General features: G+C 42.3%; 3 protein-coding genes across 3 annotated transcripts; 1 reads left to right on the top strand and 2 right to left on the bottom strand.

Moving 5' to 3' along the window:
- The first annotated feature begins 378 nt into the window (after positions 1–378).
- On the top strand, positions 379–1,642 carry LOC134196650 (uncharacterized). The gene has a single exon (XM_062665855.1). It carries the CDS (start codon positions 392–394, stop codon positions 1,481–1,483), a length of 1,092 nt encoding a protein of 363 aa, XP_062521839.1. The 5' UTR covers positions 379–391; the 3' UTR covers positions 1,484–1,642.
- Positions 1,551–3,932, bottom strand: LOC134196206 (uncharacterized). Its single transcript, XM_062665282.1, has one exon. The coding sequence runs from the start codon at positions 3,930–3,932 to the stop codon at positions 1,551–1,553; it is 2,382 nt and encodes a 793-aa protein (XP_062521266.1).
- An 11,798-nt stretch (positions 3,933–15,730) lies between these two features.
- On the bottom strand, positions 15,731–18,082 carry LOC134196662 (fanconi-associated nuclease 1-like). The gene is made up of 4 exons (XM_062665868.1): positions 17,203–18,082; positions 16,890–17,030; positions 16,292–16,526; positions 15,731–15,908 (listed from the first exon to the last, which is right to left on the bottom strand). The coding sequence occupies exons 1-4, from the start codon at positions 17,987–17,989 to the stop codon at positions 15,770–15,772; spliced, it is 1,302 nt and encodes a 433-aa protein (XP_062521852.1). The 5' UTR covers positions 17,990–18,082; the 3' UTR covers positions 15,731–15,769.
- Between the last annotated feature and the right edge of the window lie 627 nt (positions 18,083–18,709).

Genomic DNA, 18,709 nt, shown 5'->3' with positions numbered 1-18,709 from the left:
TTGAAGCAGCCAGTTTGCTTTAGTTATTAGCCTCCTGATGATTCAAGGTCTCCAAACTGGTAAAAAAGGAAGTGTCTGTCACACGAATTGAGTCCTTGTCAGACGAGAAACTGTTGAAAGACATTTCTTCCAGCAAGTACAAACTAAGTGAGTAGTATTGGACAATCTTTTGGTCAGGCAATGGTGGGTAACAGTGGTTTGTCTAGTTTATACGTCTCCAGAAGCGATCACATCAAGTTTTTGGCAAAACGCATTGTCTAGGCGATTGAAGACAGCAATCTCCTTCATTGCTATTGATGAAGTACATCTGATCGAAGAGTGGGGGTCTACATTTAGACCTTCTTACAAGGAACTAAGTTTTATTCGTTCTTGCCTGCCTACTGTTCCAATTATGGTTCTCTCAGCAACAGCTCCACTCTTCCTTATTACTTCTGTAACCCAACATCTGAATATGCCTGACTATGTTCTAGTATCTGGATCTCTAAATCGTCCAAACTTACATTTTTCTTTGGATTCATCCACCTCTATTTCGTCAGTCTTCCACTTGTTAGCTTCTATGTTGTCCTCTGTAAAGTATTCTAAAGATATTCCAAAAACTCTTATATTTTGCAGATCAAAGGATGTTTTGTATAAAGTGTATATTCATCTTGTGTACAGCTGCAGTAGTATAACCAGGGGTACAGAAGGAAAATACCATGCCACAATGACACTTGAGGGGCGATCTCAACACTATGGAGAATTCAAGCGTGGCAAGCAGCGAGTCATGGTAGCTACTAGTGCGTTTGGCCTTGGTGTGGACATTGATGACACCAGTGAAGTTATTCTATTCGGTTTGCCAGACAGTGGATCTGAGCTTGTGCAACTTGCTGGACGTGGAGGGAGAGATCCACTAAGGTTGTGCCTTGTTCGGTTTGTGGCACACTCTCAGGACCGTAGGCTGTCAGTGTGCAACAACGAAATTGTGACTCTTGCCTCAAATAAGGTCTGTTTGAGAAGAGTTCTTGTTTACAAGATTTTGCAGTCAGATGAGCCATTACCTGATAGTAATTTGTGCTGTTCCTTGTGCAATGCATCTGATGAGCGACCTCATATTTTTCAGCCAGAGGTGGATTGCACCTTACCACTTCCTCCTATTCCATGCAGATCTGCACCGTTGAGATCACGTCGTGTTGTTGCTGGTCAGAGAGCTGCTTTGAGGAAAGCACTACTTGAACTTAGAAGGACGGCAGGTGGCACAAGATACAGAATGAGAGGACTAGATGGGGTGTTATCCATGTTAGTGATTGATAAATTAGTAAAAAAATGTAATAAGATTCGATCAGATAATGATGTTAGGTCACTAGGAGTTGTAAGGGACTTCAGTTTAGCAGTTTTTAAGTTAATTGAGTTTCACATTCCTTGCACTATAGCCAATATTAGTAGTGATGGTACAAGGAGCACTCCAGCTTGTAGACATGTTTTAGGAGAGATTACAAATCACTAGTAACTCACTTTAGGCTATGTTTCTCAATACAAGTAGTTACGATATTATGTACATGTGTCTATTTCTGTCATAGCTGTATGTCATCAAGAGAATCAATTTCTTCATGGTCTTCAGTGGACTGATTGTCCTCAATTCTCAGGTCTGTCTTACTTAGGAACTTTGCAATCCATTGCTTGAATAAGGCAACTTCATATCCTTTTTTCTCTGGTGTTGTGAAATGTCTGTTAGATGGCAACTTTCTTTTGGGAATCCGACAAGTGACTCGACTGGCCAATAGATTGGATGTCATCATTTGGATGTCTCTTTCAGCACTTGTACTTGTATGCCTTGTACCTACATGAGGAGCATGAACTTCCTGATCGCATAACAGTGCAGCATCATGTAATAGCTGAGATGCTAAGCTTATTACTCTTAAATGATGGAGGGTGATACTGCCACCAGAAGATCGTAAAGCTGTTTTGATGACAAGATTGTGGTGTTCTACTGCCATGTCTATTGCTTTCCCATGACCAGGTATGCCCAGAGAATTAACAGCTCTGTTGTGAGTTACTATGTAAGCAAGCCTCTTGGAAAAGTCAGCCTTCAGATTGGCTAAGAGATTTGCTGCTTCATTGCTGTAGTTGCTTCTCTTTGTTGCGAGGAAGTACAGTAACCACATTCGCCAATGTTGGATAACTCTTGGGTCATCTTCGTACTTGATGGCTTCCCTCAAATCTTCATAAAGGAGGGCCATGCGCAGAAAAGAACGATGGAAATTATACAGGTTGTCTGCATCACGGTCATCTTCATCTGTTCCTATAACTAGCACTTCATTGGCGAATCTCTCTGCTGTTTCGTTTAGCCATGAGTTCATTATAATGGTTGCATCTTGTACAATTAAATCTGAGCTAGCAGATATGTTGAGAAAGGTGATGAGGGATGCAGTCAGATGTGCTTCTAATGCATGTTTGAAGAACTCATCGGACTGTTGAAATTTTTTTGCAGCAGCGGTGACTCCACTTCGGTTGATCAGTTTGCTGAGATGAGCCAATGAGCCAGGAAAATCATGTGACTCCCAAAATATGAGGAAGATGACTTTTAGGCACTCCCATGCGAAGTGGAAATCACCAGGATTCTCTTTCGCCCATAGGAGGCGTGCTGAAGAAATATCTGCTACCCTTCTACGCCGAGCTGCACGAACTGCCCTGCAAGTCGCTTGGTCACCGACAACACATTGTTGAACAGTGTCATCTATCGCCAGCATTTTTTGAAATTCTTCAAGAATAGTAACATTATTGTCAGTGTAACTTTCATCTATGTCTATCACTGCAATAGGGTGGATAATAGATTTTGTTGTTGGTTGGTCATGGTTGTCATATTGATGTCTTGCTTTAAGGTGATTGCAGCATTTGAACCTGTGTATGAGTACCTTCTGAACTCTTGTCTGAGCAGATTCGTGAAATTTTTTGTCGTCATCATCATTCGGTAGAATGTCTTCTACAGCTAAATCTCCTCGAGTGCATTGTGGTAATTCTGTTGTGTTGTAATCAGGTGGGGGAAGTCTGGCTACTTTGACAGCCAAACAGCTCGTGAAGTTCCATGCCTCTGTATGTCTGGCATGTCTCTCATGGGTGACACGTTTCTCAATATTTATGTTGTCATAGGCAACAATCCAGTCTCCATGTTGAAGCTCTCTGTTCTGCTCTATTGCCTTTGCAGTGTTTTCCACATACCTAAAAGTTTGACTATATGACAAGCAGACACCCATATGGTTAAGAGTAGTAGTGACTTGTTTACTAGTTGCCCTGGCAACCAACATCAGACTAACTAGAAGCTGAAAACCTTTGACCTTGTTACTTGCCTTCTTCGCTAGTAAGCAGACTGCTGCCAAGCTGTAGATATCTTTTGGTCCTGTAGTGGTGTCAGCTTGGCCTATTGAGGAAAGCAGTGATGTAATTTTGGGAGCGTGTGTCAGTAATTGGCTGTGTAGATTATGTAAACTAAAGTCTGCAGTCAGTGAAGATGCATCTACTGCATCAACTGGACCTGTTGACATGATTCCTCCAGCTCTCTGTAGCACATCCAGCTCTGCGTTAATTTCTGTACCTACTTGATGCCACTGGATAGATTGACTCTGAATAATTGATTGTTGCAGTTCAGCCTCCAAGTCTTGTCCGCGCTTCTTTTCACGTTTGAGCTCAGCTTCTAATTGTGTAATTCGTAGTAGATGGTCAGAGGTCGGTGATGTAATATCCTTTGATGACTCTTGTATGCAAGAACGTTTGGCTGGACTTTCCTCATGATCACTCTTTCTCCGGATACCGCAGTAAACGTATGAGCGGCAGCCGTGAACTCTGACGCTTTTCCTCTCTACAGTTGATCCAAAGGCAAGGCGCACTAGCTTGCCAACATCCACAGAAGACAGCGTTGCCTTTCCGGCGGCCAACAAGCTACAGTTGACGCTGTTCATTACCACTTTCGTTGGAACTCTATCTGATGAGCTTCCCGACTCATATTGTTCTTGTAGCCTAGCACAGTCATAGAGCAGCGCTTAGTGCATGCATAGACTCCAGGCTACTGGTGATCAAATCACATTGGACCTTACAGCTTCAGATAACGTGAATCGAACTCAGGAGATCGCTCTGTGAATGAATCGGTTTCCATGTCGCATAGACGAACAAAGAACAAACAATGAATGTATGCAATTCTGGGATATCACAGATAGCGCAATGCCTAATTTGCTTTGATTGAAGGATGTATTGTTACAGCATAATGAACTAATAGCATGAAAGTATTGACGTTGGTGACGTGGGGTGACACTAGGTGAAGAAAGTAGGCGGTATGATCCCAGACCCTCTCCAGCGTTTTCGTGTTATACGGGAACTAGGCACGACAGCGAGAGAGGGTCTGGTACGAGGCTAGCTTAGGTGACACATGCGTATTTCTCAACCATATGGCTTCTTCCGAATTCGCTTGGCCAAGCGTCACAATCAAACAGGGTGGGAAGGTTTTAGTGTCATGCAAGGTAATCGAGTGTGAATAGGAAGCTTCATTTGGCAACTTGCTACAGAACATTTACTCTACGTCTACAGCTGCTACAACTTGTGTCAAGGAATTTACATGGGCAGTTCTTTTCTTTGTCTACAAGCCAACCGACTGACCCTAAAACAGCCTACAGTTGGCTCGTGAAACAACACATCAAGTTGACGTGGCGTTAGTTGGAGAAAAGAAGTGACAGTTGCACTATATAATGACTAATTGCAGTGCTCTTTGTTTAGCAAACATGACTCAGTTTGCCAATTAAAGTGATAAAGATCTTAATTAAGGATAAACACATTCTTACTATACCAGGGTTCTAGCCAGGTTTGTGGCAAGGTGTAGTGGAAAGGTCAAGTTAGATATTCCCACCTTGCGATCTGGTTCCAGTTGGCAAAACTTGTAATATTGTGTTTTGCTCCTATAGCTCTCTGATCAAGGGAAAAGTAGAAGCTACCAAGACCTACTACCAATTTATTATGTAGTCTTCTGTAGCCAGCTCCTCCTCCTCCATCTACGTTCAGTGTAATGGTCTGAAAACATTTTTTTGATGTTTTGTTGCTCTCATCATTTCACTGCATTCCGATAGGATAAGAAAGTGTCAACTTGTTCATCAAAATGCACACAACAGGGCGTGCGGTGCATGCCATAATGCCAAACTTGCAGGGTTCTTGTCGTTTATCATAGCTGATGTAGCAATCCACGTTTACATGCAGGCAACTCTCCCCTAAAAAGAAATATTACACAAAACCGCTAAGCAGTGACTTGTTGGATTAGTCTAAGAGAAGAATGAGGAGCTGGCTACGATAGTTGTTGGATTCCTTCGGTTGAAAGTGTCTTGATTCCTGCAATAGTGAATGTGAAGTACTAAATGCTGTGTTGCATGCATGCTCACATTGCATTGCACCCTTTTGCATTATAAGTCCACCTAAGTGGTAGAAAAGCGATTCACCTATCACGCACATTTGCACTTTGCTAATCAAGTTAATTAAATTTACTAACACCTTTGCTGGGCAGGCCTAGTTGTCAACTATACGTAGCCACAATTCCCATTGAACGTAAATTATGTGAACAAGACTTTACATCAATAGCTGGCCTCCCAATAAATGACGGCTATCGAGAGGACTGGCTATAGACTAGCACAGGGGCGCCGGAAGCAAACGAACACTGGTACGGCCTAATGCGTGCTAAAAGGCATGGCTACTCACGTGATCATTTGCAAGAGACGTTGCAATGAAATTTGAAGCCATGACAGAAACTGTGACGCTGACAATATCCAGGTATCAGGCCTCGAACTGCATCCCGTTTGTGTCCACATCTTATTTCTCTTTTTAAATTACGTCACAAGCATGAACTGGGCTGCTGTTAACAAGAAATATATTAATTATTTAATTAGCTATATCATTAGACCAGAAGTTTGCGGCAAACAGCCTCTGGCGGAAGCACACATTTTGAAAACTGGTCCGGCCCTGCCAGACCAGCTCCGGCACCCCTGTAGCAAGTTACTTAGTCTATAAACATAGTGGCTTCACTGCAAAGATGGATGGCGTATTGGTCATTGTCAAGGCATAGCAAATTTTTTGGGCCCGGTTATTTCAGGTCCCAGATAAATATCCCGGATAAATTCTAGATTCAAGTGCCTGACTTCTTAGTACACGTGCCGTGGCTATCCTGCACGTGAGTTTGCAGGTGCCTTCGCACTTGTCACAGTGCAGTATCCCGTCTGTTCAATTTCGCGCTCTTTTCAACTGAAAGCATGTTTACAAACTTCCCTGCTTCTGTTTCATTCATGTTAGAGAAGAGGCTAGCTAGTAGTAATTAGCCAAGGCACTTCCGCTAGGAAACCTTACGTAGCAGGAGCTGTCTAGCTGGCCTCACGTTGTACATTTGACCTGCGTAGATCTGTAAGAGAGCTATCCCGTCACGATTGCACTAGGCTGATCTTCCCTCATGTCAGCCCAGAGAAAGGAAGCATCATTTGTGTGACTGGAACAAATCAGTTCAGTGATCCACACAACAGAGGCATGATGCCCAGCCATTCTACCTGTACAACATGCAGTAGAGCATTGAGTAGGAAGAAGAATGAATCCAGCGAAAAGGCTTTGGACAGGCATTATGGTGCATCATTTCTATTTGGAGTCTTTGATCTGGATGCAATGCATGAATTCCTTGCAATTCACGAAGCCAAGAGAATAGCATAAGAGGTCAATAACTTAATTAATTAAATTGTGCACAGATAGTATATACCAACTTTCTAACAAATCTAAATACAACACACGCGTGCGCGTGCGCATGCACACACACACACACACACACACACACACACACTGTCACACACACACATACACACACATGCACGCACACGCACATACACACACACACACACACACACACACACGCACACACGCACATGCACACGCACATGCACACACACACACACACACACACACACACACACACACACACACACACACACACACACACACACACACAGATACTTACAATGTGCATGCATGTACCTGTCACTATTGTACCAGAAGTAATGTTCTATCAGTAATGATAACCATTCAACTTTTAATACGTCCTTCAGGAGGAAAAATGATAAGAATTTGAATCTAGAACACCCTGACAATCATGCTTTACAAACGTTCAAGGAGCTATTGCTAAATCAATCTCCATCTGCAACAGTATGTGCTGGTCTTAGTAACAGCCAATTGTCAAATAGTTAGCATGGAATAGATGGTTGTCAGATGAACTGCTAGAGTGTCTTGCCAACATCGTGAACCAGTCATCAGAAGACTGTTTGTGCCTTGTACTATTAGAGTACAACAAAGCAAGACTTCAAGACTATAATTACAACAGCACTCCATGGAAGAACCAGCATTCGCCTAGCATTTTGGATTATAAATGTGCAAATTGACCCTATGTCAGGCACTGCTGTAGCATCCAATCGACTATTAACAGGAAACCACTGGACTGTTGTTGCTACACTGTACTGACTTTGATGCCAAACTCTCCTTCTATGGTGATTCCCTTGGCTACCTGGTTCCAACTAACCTAGTCGTCGAGACCCAGCAAGTATTCACTGAATTGAACAAGCTTCTTAGTAAACACATTACAACTGCATATCCAATATTAGCCCTACACAAGACAGTGTTTGATGCAAAAGGAAAGTACATTTGCTCACGTGGATGCTGCAATTTCCCGGTGTAAACAAGTTCATCCTCTTGTGGAGTTATCGTCATTGCTTTCGTTGCTGTTGCATCATTTTGTCCAAAAGAAATTTGGCAGTATGTACAGCTTCCACAGATTCAATGTCATTTATCACCATCCAAGCACATATGCACAATATCTGCGAAATGTCTTGGCAACCTGGCTATTAACTAAAAAGATAAACATTCAAAACGTAGTTGACTTATCAATATTTGACGTCAACAAACGTCTTCTAATGCCTTCACCAGGAAGTAAAAAAATGCAAGTCCGTCAGAACAGATCACCACCCTAGCCTCACTTTGAAGAGAAAACGAATGGATATTGATTTAATAAACTCTTACAAAACTGGTGCTCAAGTCAGAGGCAATATTTTGTACTGAAATAGCAAATCTATAGCCAACGAAAGTGCTACAGCAGGAGTGCAATTTTGCTGAGAGAGATAAACTGAGAACGAAAGAGCTTGCTTTAACTCTTACTAACCAACCAGCAGTCAAGACATCTAGACTACACCATAGTAATGACTGCAGTGTTAGAGTTAGTAACGGAACACCAAAAAAGAGTGACAAAGCCATTACTGACAAAATAGAGAACAGTCATTCAAGTCTGAATTGTTTTACCATAGCTGATACTAGAACCAGTGAGTCAATGGTGATTGAGATGCCTGAAGAGACTACGATGAAATTAGCTTTACAGATACCTCACGAAATAGCGTACTTGTTCCCTGATTCCTACAACTACATAGTTGATCGCTACACTAGACATACACCCGAGTCATTCCTTGGAGCAGAAACCCAAACCTTTAGTTTGCAAGCATGGATAAATGCAGAAGACCAAACCAAAGCAGTCCCAATGGATTGACGACTTTGAGAAGACTTCAAAAACAACATAGCGGGTAATGCAAGGCAGTCAAATTTCTGGACAACGAATTCTTTTTAAAACTGTTCGCCACTGTCAACATCAGCAAAAGAAGCTGACAAAAACACAAGTTGTCAAAACAGTGCCCACCTTCAGATCTAAAGCGGGCTTTCATTCAGAAAAGTATACGAAACAAAAAGACTTCTTGCCCTAGTACCCTCAATACTCAGACTATATCCAAAAGTTCAGCTCAACAGTTGCCGCTCCTCCAAACCATCTTCGCATGATTAACCTTAAGTACTGCCATAACCACCCAGTCAACTCTGCTCATTTCCTCAATTTTTGACCAGTTTACAAGTTTATTCGAGGCAGGAACTCAGCAGCTACAGCTAGGCATGAATATGCAAATCAACTGCAAATGAAGTATGACATTCTTGACATTGAAAATTCTTGCCGATAGATCCATCAATTTGCCACACTGGGATCCCTTCAGATTAGCGCTCTCCCTCAATGCGCACACTCATATTCAACAATCAAACGACAAACGGGCCGAAACAAGAGAACTATCAGTGGCACCATATTCGCTGCAAACACATGCACGTGCTTATTAAGTCAGGCACGTGAATATCCGGGATATTTATCTGAGACCTGAAATAACCGAGCCAAAAAAATCACCAAGGCGTAGTGGCCCACCACGCCTTAGGATCCTTGGCTAGAACCCTGCATACTAATAAATTTTGGACTTTTGGATCATTATGCAAACAAATAGAAGATGAAGCACAAATAAGTAATGGCAGCACAAATAAGTAATGGCAGCACAAATACGTAATGACATCACAAAACTGTCACAGTAGAAAAAGCAACCACAACCTGGTGTGTGTCTGTGTGTGTGTGTGTGTGTGTGTGTGTGTGTGTGTGTGTGTGTGTGTGTGTGTGTGTGTGTGTGTGTGTGTGTGTGTGTGTGTGTGTGTGTGTGTGTGTGTGTGTGTGTGTGTGTGTGTGTGTGTGTGTGTGTGTGTGTGTGTGTGTGTGTAAAGAGTGCACTGACCAACTCTTTCTCTTGGAAAAAGCTAGGGAGTATCATCGTCCTTTGTATATCTGTTTTGTTGACCTTCACAAAACTTACAATTCAGTCAATAAAGCAGGTCTCTGGTCTGTACTTCAGTACTGTTATCATCTGCCATCTAACTTAATATCATGGAAGCATTGCAGAACAACACTTCTGCCGCTGTAAGAACCTATGGTAAAATCTCGGATCATTTCTCTGTATCCCTTGATGTCGAGCAGGGTTGTGTACTTGCTCCAACCCTATTCAACCCTATTTTGACACTGTGATTTTGACTTGCCATCACTGATCATCAACCAGATGTTGGCTTGTGCCTGCCATACCTCTTGGATGCTGACCTAGTGGGAAACAGGAAGAAGCTTACATCAGAGGTGTCAGAGTCAGATCTTGAATATGTTGATGACATGGCACTGATCTCTGATTCATATGGAAGTCTTTTTGCCTTGCTGAAATCTATAGGTTCCACTTGCCATCGCATGGGGCTTACCATCAATTACAAGAAGACAAACCTTTTAGCTGTCTTACCTGAATGTGTTTCCCATCCTCCATTTCCCATTGTTCATCGTCTTGACTGTGAACCCAATGAGGTGGTGCCATGTTTGCAGTACCTTAGAAGCTCTGTCTGCAACAATTTCACTTTGGACGTTGAAATATCAGCACGGATCACCAAGCATCTCAGTCATGTGGGTCACTTAACTGCATTCTTTGGCACCAGAGAAAGATCATACTTTCCTCCAATCTGAGCATCTTTGTATCTGTAGCTCTCTCCTCTCTTTTGTATGGTCTAGAAACAGCTGTAAATTTCGGTGTGTCAGGTACATTGTATACAGACTTTCATGATGCAATGCCTCCGCTCCATCCTTGGTGTGTCGTTATGGAATGGGAAGAGTGACACCTCTATCAGAAAGATTGCCCATCTGCAGAGAATCTCCACTATGCTGACCCAGAGGCGTCTTCGGCTATTGGGTCACATCTTGTGCATGGTTGAGTGTCGTCTACCGAGGGAGCTTTTGGTGTGTGCACCATCCCAAGGAAGTTGCTCAGTTGGAGGCCAGAGAATGCGATGGAACAAGTTTTGTGAGAAATTTGAGAAAGTGCAAACTTTATAACGTTTGGAGGATACAAGCATGAGATTGAAATGTGTGGAGGAATAAAATCTGGACCACCACACAAGTAGTGAATTTCAAGAAAGAAGAGAAAGACCGCAAGGACGAGCAGAAATGGTGACATAACCAAGACAAACAACATCAAAGTTTGATATACATCGTGGTTTGATGGTTGTGGCTTCACTGCTGTAAATCATGCCGCCCTTGTAAACCACCAAGGCAGAAACGTGGTCAGTCCCTGGAGTACATTCATCCAGGAACTTGCATTGTGTTACATTTCAGTCATTGACCGGCATTTAGGACTAGCCAGTCATTCTTGAAATAGATCAACTTGAGTTAACAGCAAGACCGGCTGAGCGCGTGCTAAGGACGCGGTTATTTGTGACATCTGGCGACGAGGACGACAGCAGTATTCGAACAAATAGTGGAGTTTGACGAATCAAAGGAGGAATGGCCACTTTACGCAGAAAGGTTAGAACAATACTTTGCAGTGAATGACGCAGACGACGCTGATAGAGACAAATACCTATTCTATTAAGCGTGACTGGAGCTCACATGTATCAAACTCTACAAAGTTTAGTGGCTCTGCTGAAGCCTAAAGAGAAGTCGGTCGACGAAATACTACAGACATTCACAGAACATATCAACCTGAAGCCATCAGTAATAGTACAACGATTTAGATTTAGCAGTCGATCGCAACAGGAAGGTGAGTCGGTCCCTAAATTCACGGCAGAACTGGAGCGACTCAGTGAACATTGCGAATTCGGGGCGATGCTTAGTCATATGCTACAAGACAGACTAATCGTAAGAATAACGAATGACCGTATACAGCGACGGCTGTTGGCAGAAAAGAGCTGACATTCAAAAAGGCATATGAATTAGCAATCACAAGAAACAGCTGAAAAGAATACCACAGAGCTACAGCAAAAGGAAGCAAAGAGTACACCTGGCAACCCAGAAGGAGAATCCATAGACCAGTTACAGAAGCAGCCTGTACACCACTTACAAAAGCAACGAGTACCCAAAGCAAGTAACAGACCGACTGACAAGATATCCGGTTGGTGTTATCGCTGTGGTAAACAGGAACACAAACAGTTCGAGTGCTGATTCAAGGATGTCAAATGTTTTGGTTGCAGCAAATTTGGGCATGCGAAGGCTGTTTGTTGCACAGTGAGAAAAATGGCTCTGAAAGAGGACAGAGGTAGAGGTACCTACAAAATTGGCTATGAGGAGGCGCAGCCAGATACAAATAAGGATGAGGAGGTTGAGTGGATTACACGAAGGAAAAGAGAAGCCTATGAAGACAACGTTAACTGTATAAAAACAGCCACTCGAGATGGAAATAGACACGGGAGCGAGTGTCAGTATTGTGAGAAAAACAACACGGAAGTCAGTCTGGAAGAAAGGTGAAGCACCATTGAAAGATACAAAGAAGACGCTGAAGACATATACCGGAGAACCGGTACCTGTATGTGAAAGTTGAAAGTGTGGGTAAACACTCCGGATGGACGCCAACTGTCGGTTCCGCTTGTGATAGTGGCAGGCTCTGAGCCGAGTTTATTAGGAAGAGACTGAATTTGACAAGTACAAATTGATGGAGGAAAAGTTAATCTTTTGGAGGCAAACCCTCACCAAGGAAAAGTGGAAGGGTTATTGTTATTACACAGTGAAGTGTTCAGTGGGAAGTTAGGCAGATTGCAAAATGTGGAAGTGAAATTACCAGTGATAGCAACGACGAGTCCCAAGTTTTACCGACCAAGACAACTACCATATGCTTTGAGAGAGAAGATAGAAACAGAATTGTTCGACCTCACAAAAGGCGGAACTATTGAGCCAATACACTATTCGGAGTGGGCAGCTCCCATAGTTCCAGCAATGAAAAACAATGGAAAGGTCAGAATCTGTGGAGAATATCAGTTGACAGTAAATCAAGTGTCAAAATGCGATTCTTACACGATTCCACGCATTGAAGACTTGTTCGCTCGAATAGCAGAAGGACAGCAGGTTACACCTCTAGATTTGGATAGAGCATATCAACAGGTTGTACTTGATGAGGAATCATGTAAGTATAACGTCATCAATACTCACCAGGGATTATATCAGTATAATAGACTACTGTTTGGTGTTTCATCGACTCCCGGTATCTTTCAAAGGACGACGGAAACTCTGTTGCAAGCAATTCCAGGAGTAGTGGCCCACTTAGATGACATATTAATAACAGGAAGAAACGAACAGAGCATTTGTCTACCTTAGGTAAGGTGCTGACGAAATTGGAAGAGGCTGGACTAAGGCTAAATAAAGACAAATGCCCATTCATGCAATCTGAAGTAGTGTATATTTGGGACATGTCATTGACAAGACAGGGTTACATCTGGACAAGGGACAAATTACATCCAGACAAGGGACAAATTCAGGCAATAACGGAAGCACTCAGACCACAAAATGTGACAGAATTAAAAGCATACCTAGGATTGCTATCTTATCATGGCAAATTCTTACAGAATTTGTCAACAGTTCTAGTTCCACTACATAGATTGTTACAAAAGAAGTAAAATGGAACTGGTCATGTGAACAAGAACGAGCTTATCGCCAATCAAAACAACTGTTAGTGTCAGCCGAAGAGTTAGCACATTTCAATCCACAACAAGAGTCCCTTGTAAACTGTGATTCTTCGTCGTACGGTTTAGGTGCTGTATTGGCTCAGAGAGGGAAGGACGGAAAAGAACATCCAGTAGCATTTGCATCGAGAACATTGACGTAAGCAGAGGGGAATTACACAGAGGTGGAAAGAAAAGCATTGGTAGTAATATTTGGTCCACAAAGATTTCACCAATATCTGTTTGGTAGAGAGTTTTTGCTAGTCTCAGACCTAAACCACTGGTAGAATTGTTGGGGGAAATATGTCTCTTCCGCCAAATGGCATCAGCGAGAATACATCGATGGGCCATGATCCTATCAGGTTACAGTTATAAGTTGTGATACAAACCAGGCTGGGACATCGGTAATGCAGATGCCTGCAGTCGATTACTCTTACAACTACCGTCGACAACCTTGGAAGAACAAGCAGAGACAATTTAATTTTTACAGCAACTGGAATCGTCCCCAGTATTGGCAAAAGATGTTAGAAGATGGACAAAACAAGACCCTTTACTGTCTAGGGTACAATATTATGTCAATCAAGGTTGGCCCAATAAACCACTAATCGAAGCGTTTGACTCCTTACTGGCAAAGAGAAAGTGAATTATCTATAGAAGAGGAATGTGTATTATGGGGTACAGGGTGATTGTACCACCACAAGAGCAACAACGAGTTTTGAAGGAGTTACATGCTGGTCATCCTGATGTGGCACGAATGAAAGGCTTAGCCAGAACAATAGTCTGGTGGCTAGGACTGGATGGAGACATCAAACGCAAGGTCCAAGGTTCCTCTAGTTGTCAAATGCACCACCAAAAGCTCCATTGTATTCCTGGTCTTGGCTCCATCAGCTGTGGATGAGGGAGCACATGGACTGCACTGGACCCTTGTTAGGAAAAATTTCTTGTACTTATTGACGCACACTCGAAGTGGACTGAAGTAGAACCTATAGAATCAGCAACGACGAAATCTACGGTGGAAAAGTTAAGAAAAATTTTCTCAACTCATGGAATTCCTGAAATACTGGTATCAGACAATGGGGCAGTATTCACCAGTCAAGACTTTACCAATTTTATCAAATCAAATGGAATAGACAACATTAAAACAGCACCATATCAGCCGTCAAGTAATGGGCTGGCGGAAAGAGCAGTTCAGGTATTGAAGAAAGGACTGTCCCTAGCAAAACAAGGAACATTGACATATTGCCTGACACAAGTGTTGTTCAGCTACCAGTTACACCACATTCCATGACAGGAATAACACCTGCGGTATTATTGATGGGTCGCAAATTACGGTCATGTTTAGATTTGTTACACCCCAACTTGGAGCAAATGGTACACAAAAAACAATGGCAACAAAAAAATTTCTACAAGAGTAACCAGATTAGTACGATAGACTTTTACAATGGAGTGAGAGGCTACGTGCGCAATTACAACAGAGGTCATCCCTGGATAGCTGGTGTAGTTCAGTCCAAAACAGGCCCATCATACACTATCAAACTGAATGATGGGAGGGTAGTCAAACGACATTTGGATCAGATTCGGAAAACCTTACAATCAGAAAGACCTAAAAGAGAAGAACCAGAAGACCTACTGGTGGAACCAATACATCCACTGGATAAACCACGTTCAAGAGCAATGGTACCAGTATTTCCGGAAGAACCCGAAGAGTGGGATGTCGCACCAGACTTACCAGAACAACAACAAGATGGAGTTGACAAACAAATAGAACAGGACACAATGGTACCATCGCCAGAGATAGCACAGGACCAGAAGACTTAGAGACACACGTGGAACCAACAAGAGCATCAAATCTAGGTGCCAACAAAGGAGTGACTCCAGTCCGCCATTCCAGCAGAAGAAGAAGGGCACCAGACAGACATAATTCTTAGTAGATTAGAATATTGTGTTGTACTTGATACCTCTTAGTTGTTAATATCAGTCACATAGTCGGGGAGAAAGAATGTAGTATATACATTCGGGAACTTGTATTGTGTTACTTTTCAGTCATTGACCAGCAAGTCAGTCAATCTTGAAATAGATCGACTTGAGTTAACAGCAAGACCGGCTGAGTGCGTGCTAAGGACGCAGTTACTTGTGGCAGTCCCTAACAGGCCAATGTCAGTATTGCCACCAAACTTTCCTTCAACAAGGCCTCCCCACGACCACAAGCATTTTTGCTGTCAGAGAATTTCCACCTCCCAACATAGTCTGTGGTGACCTTGGCCTGCACCATTCCTTATTGGAATGAATGCAGTGAAAGGAAAGGAAGGTGTGTGTGTGTGTGTGTGTGTGTGTGTGTGTGTGTGTGTGTGTGTGTGTGTGTGTGTGTGTGTGTGTGTGTGTGAATTGTAAACTGCATTAAGAGTCCTGTCCTGCCTCTGCTCTCAGCAGTACCTCACATTTCAGACTTTCCAGTTGTGGATTGTTCGTCATCCTCCAAAGATCTTGTCATAGAGAACAAGATTAGAACTCTTTCAAACACTGCTTGTGTTGCCTTGTTAATGCGAAATAATCTGCCCAGTACAGCATGAGCTCTAACACAAAAATCATAAGTTAGTACTAAATTTATCATCTTTACATTCATATAAGTATAAAACATGCACAAAGTCTGCACAAACACTAACAGTGACATGAAAAATTTTGATGCTTCTGTTATGTAGGATAATAATATCATCATAAAAGTTTCAGTATTGCATACTAAACACTTGGAACAAAGTGGTAACAACCACCCACGGTAGATTTGCCACTGTTACACAGCAACATAGGCAAGTACATCATTAGCTTCAATGCCAGACCGCTTTCTGCAGGTAAAGTGGCAGAGAAGGCAAGTGAGACGGCAGGGAAAAGAAAGTGAGGGCATATTTCATATCATCTTCACCTACAGTAAGCACCAAGTTACATGAACTATGTATCTTACTTCTTCTGGAGAACATTTTTCATAGAATTGAAATGACTGACTCCATCTTCAGCAGAGGTAAAGGGCAGCAGTGAGCGCTGTTTTCTGCTGTAATCAAGCAGAGCCTGGATAAGTTGATTCTTAGGTCGAATAAAAGAAGTGCTCAGAGGTATAGCAATGTGCAGTGATTTAGCTATTTGTCTTAGATCTGGTGCTGACACTAATGACAGTGTCGATTGAAGATCATCATAGTCACCTGCAAGTACAAAAACAATAACCATTATGATGGTCACTGTATGATCACATATCGTCAAAACCCCATTCAATTAGATAGAAACAGAAAATGTCACAATATGCATTGCACTTAATGATGTGATGGGAACGCCTATGTAGCCCAATCGTGGATATAAATGTATATGCCTTAGACGTGAGCAAGAACAAACTTCACATGCTGATAACAAAGAACAACCAAAATGATTGCAAGTATAATGCATGCACAAAGAGGTTAACCCTTCTTCTCCCACCAAACTTTTACGTTTAAAAATTAATGTAGTCTTGCAATAAACATATTGAGGAAGAATACGAACATTAGCACAAAAGTGTATCGACAAAACTTCACCTGATTCCAAAAGCGATGAAGCAATTAACTCATCAACATGATCACAAAGGTCAGTGCTAATGTCAGGATACTCCACTTTATGTAAACTCAACCAGCGGTAGTTCCGATGAAACAGTCGAACATATAACTTCTTACTACCCACTAAAGACCAATGAAAGACAGCTACAAAACATGCTTGAAAAACATGCATGACACACAGTGGCGCGAGCACACGCACACACACACACACACACACACACACACACACACACGCACACACACACGCACACACACACACACACACACACACACACACACACACACAGGTTATTACAGGAAAGTTGCTGGAAACTATCCAGAACAGAAATGTCTTCCTCATTAAACAGTTGCCTGTCATTACAACCAAGCACTGTATCCAAAATGGTCACAAAGTTCCTTAAATAGTAGGGCAAACAATCATCTGCAGATGAGGAATCCATTGAGGAAGAAACTGCAGATGAGGAATCCATTGAGGAAGAAAACGGATCAGTCACAAGAACTCCATCTCTATTTCCTTCATGATTTGATCCGTCCAGTTTCTTGATTGAATGTCTCTGCTCACAGCTATCAACCATGCTATCAGCAAGCTCACACATTCCACCTCCTACAGGTAATCCTGATGCTGTAAGGTTAGGCCTCTGGCTTCCGACTGTGCTTGATCTACGTCTTCTATCACGCGACGATTTAAATGACTGGCTGGCTCTTCGATTGGCAACAAGTCCTTTCAACTTAGTGCCAATACGTTGAGAAATTTCTTGGTCAATTTTGGCAGTGAATCGTGGACATCTAGAAACATCTTCGTGATCACTTGTTGCCTTGCTGCACGATTCACCTAGACCCTCGCCAATCGTATTGGCATGTAATGGCCCTTCAAAAAAGCGACACTCTGTGTCCAAGTGTTCGTTGACCCGCTTCAAAGACACTTTCAAACTGCACGCAGGACAACCAACTTTCTGCAAATCCGAAGGCACTCTTTGTAAAGCTGCAACAATGCTTGAATTTTTCTGAACCTTAGATTTCTTTGCTACAGAATGCAAGAAGCTACAATTGTCTGAATGACCTTCATCTCCAAAGCCCGCCATGATTGCAGGAAGATCCCGTATAATTCCAGTTGGAACAGTTGTACACTTACACACCAGCGGATTTGTTACCGGCTAATTTGTTCTGGCCGCGGATTTGTTCCGGTTGATCAAATGCGCAAGCGCAATAACTGAAAGGTTTGCGCACATGTTGTTCCTCGGATTTCCAGACACTGGTTACATGTCAAACATTTATTTCTTTCCTTTTGGCCATTTTATAGCTTGTACAGGCTTCGGAGGCTTCTTTGTAGTATACGCAACCTGCAGCTGTGAACTGTCGCGATCTAGCCATGGCTTGTACTCTTCCATCACTAGCTAGCTAGGTTAATTATATTAATTCACTAGATAATTATCTGTCTAGCGGTATAAATACGTACGGCAGGCTACGACAGCGAAGGGTATAGAATGGGTATCTAGACATGTTTTTGACGCTTTTGAAGAACCAAATGTGTGGACCTCTACTAATTAATTAATAGTTCACTACTAGTAGTCGTGGTTTACCGCATGCAGTGATTTCCGAATAGAAATTCGCTTGTAGTCTTCTACTTGTGTTGTAGGCTATAATATACTGTTGTGGCAGTTAGTTTAGATTTTAATGCAGTTGAGTAAATGGATATACAATTGTCTAATTAGTTGATTATTTGAAAGTTTATGTGTTATTGTTAACTCTACATACTAACCCAGGTTACTGAGGTACATTACTGAACTGAGTGATTATGTTGG

This window comes from Corticium candelabrum, chromosome 21 (assembly GCF_963422355.1).
Source record: "Corticium candelabrum chromosome 21, ooCorCand1.1, whole genome shotgun sequence".
NCBI classification, from domain to species: Eukaryota; Metazoa; Porifera; class Homoscleromorpha; order Homosclerophorida; family Plakinidae; genus Corticium; species Corticium candelabrum.
This window is presented reverse-complemented; position numbering and strand designations above follow the sequence as displayed.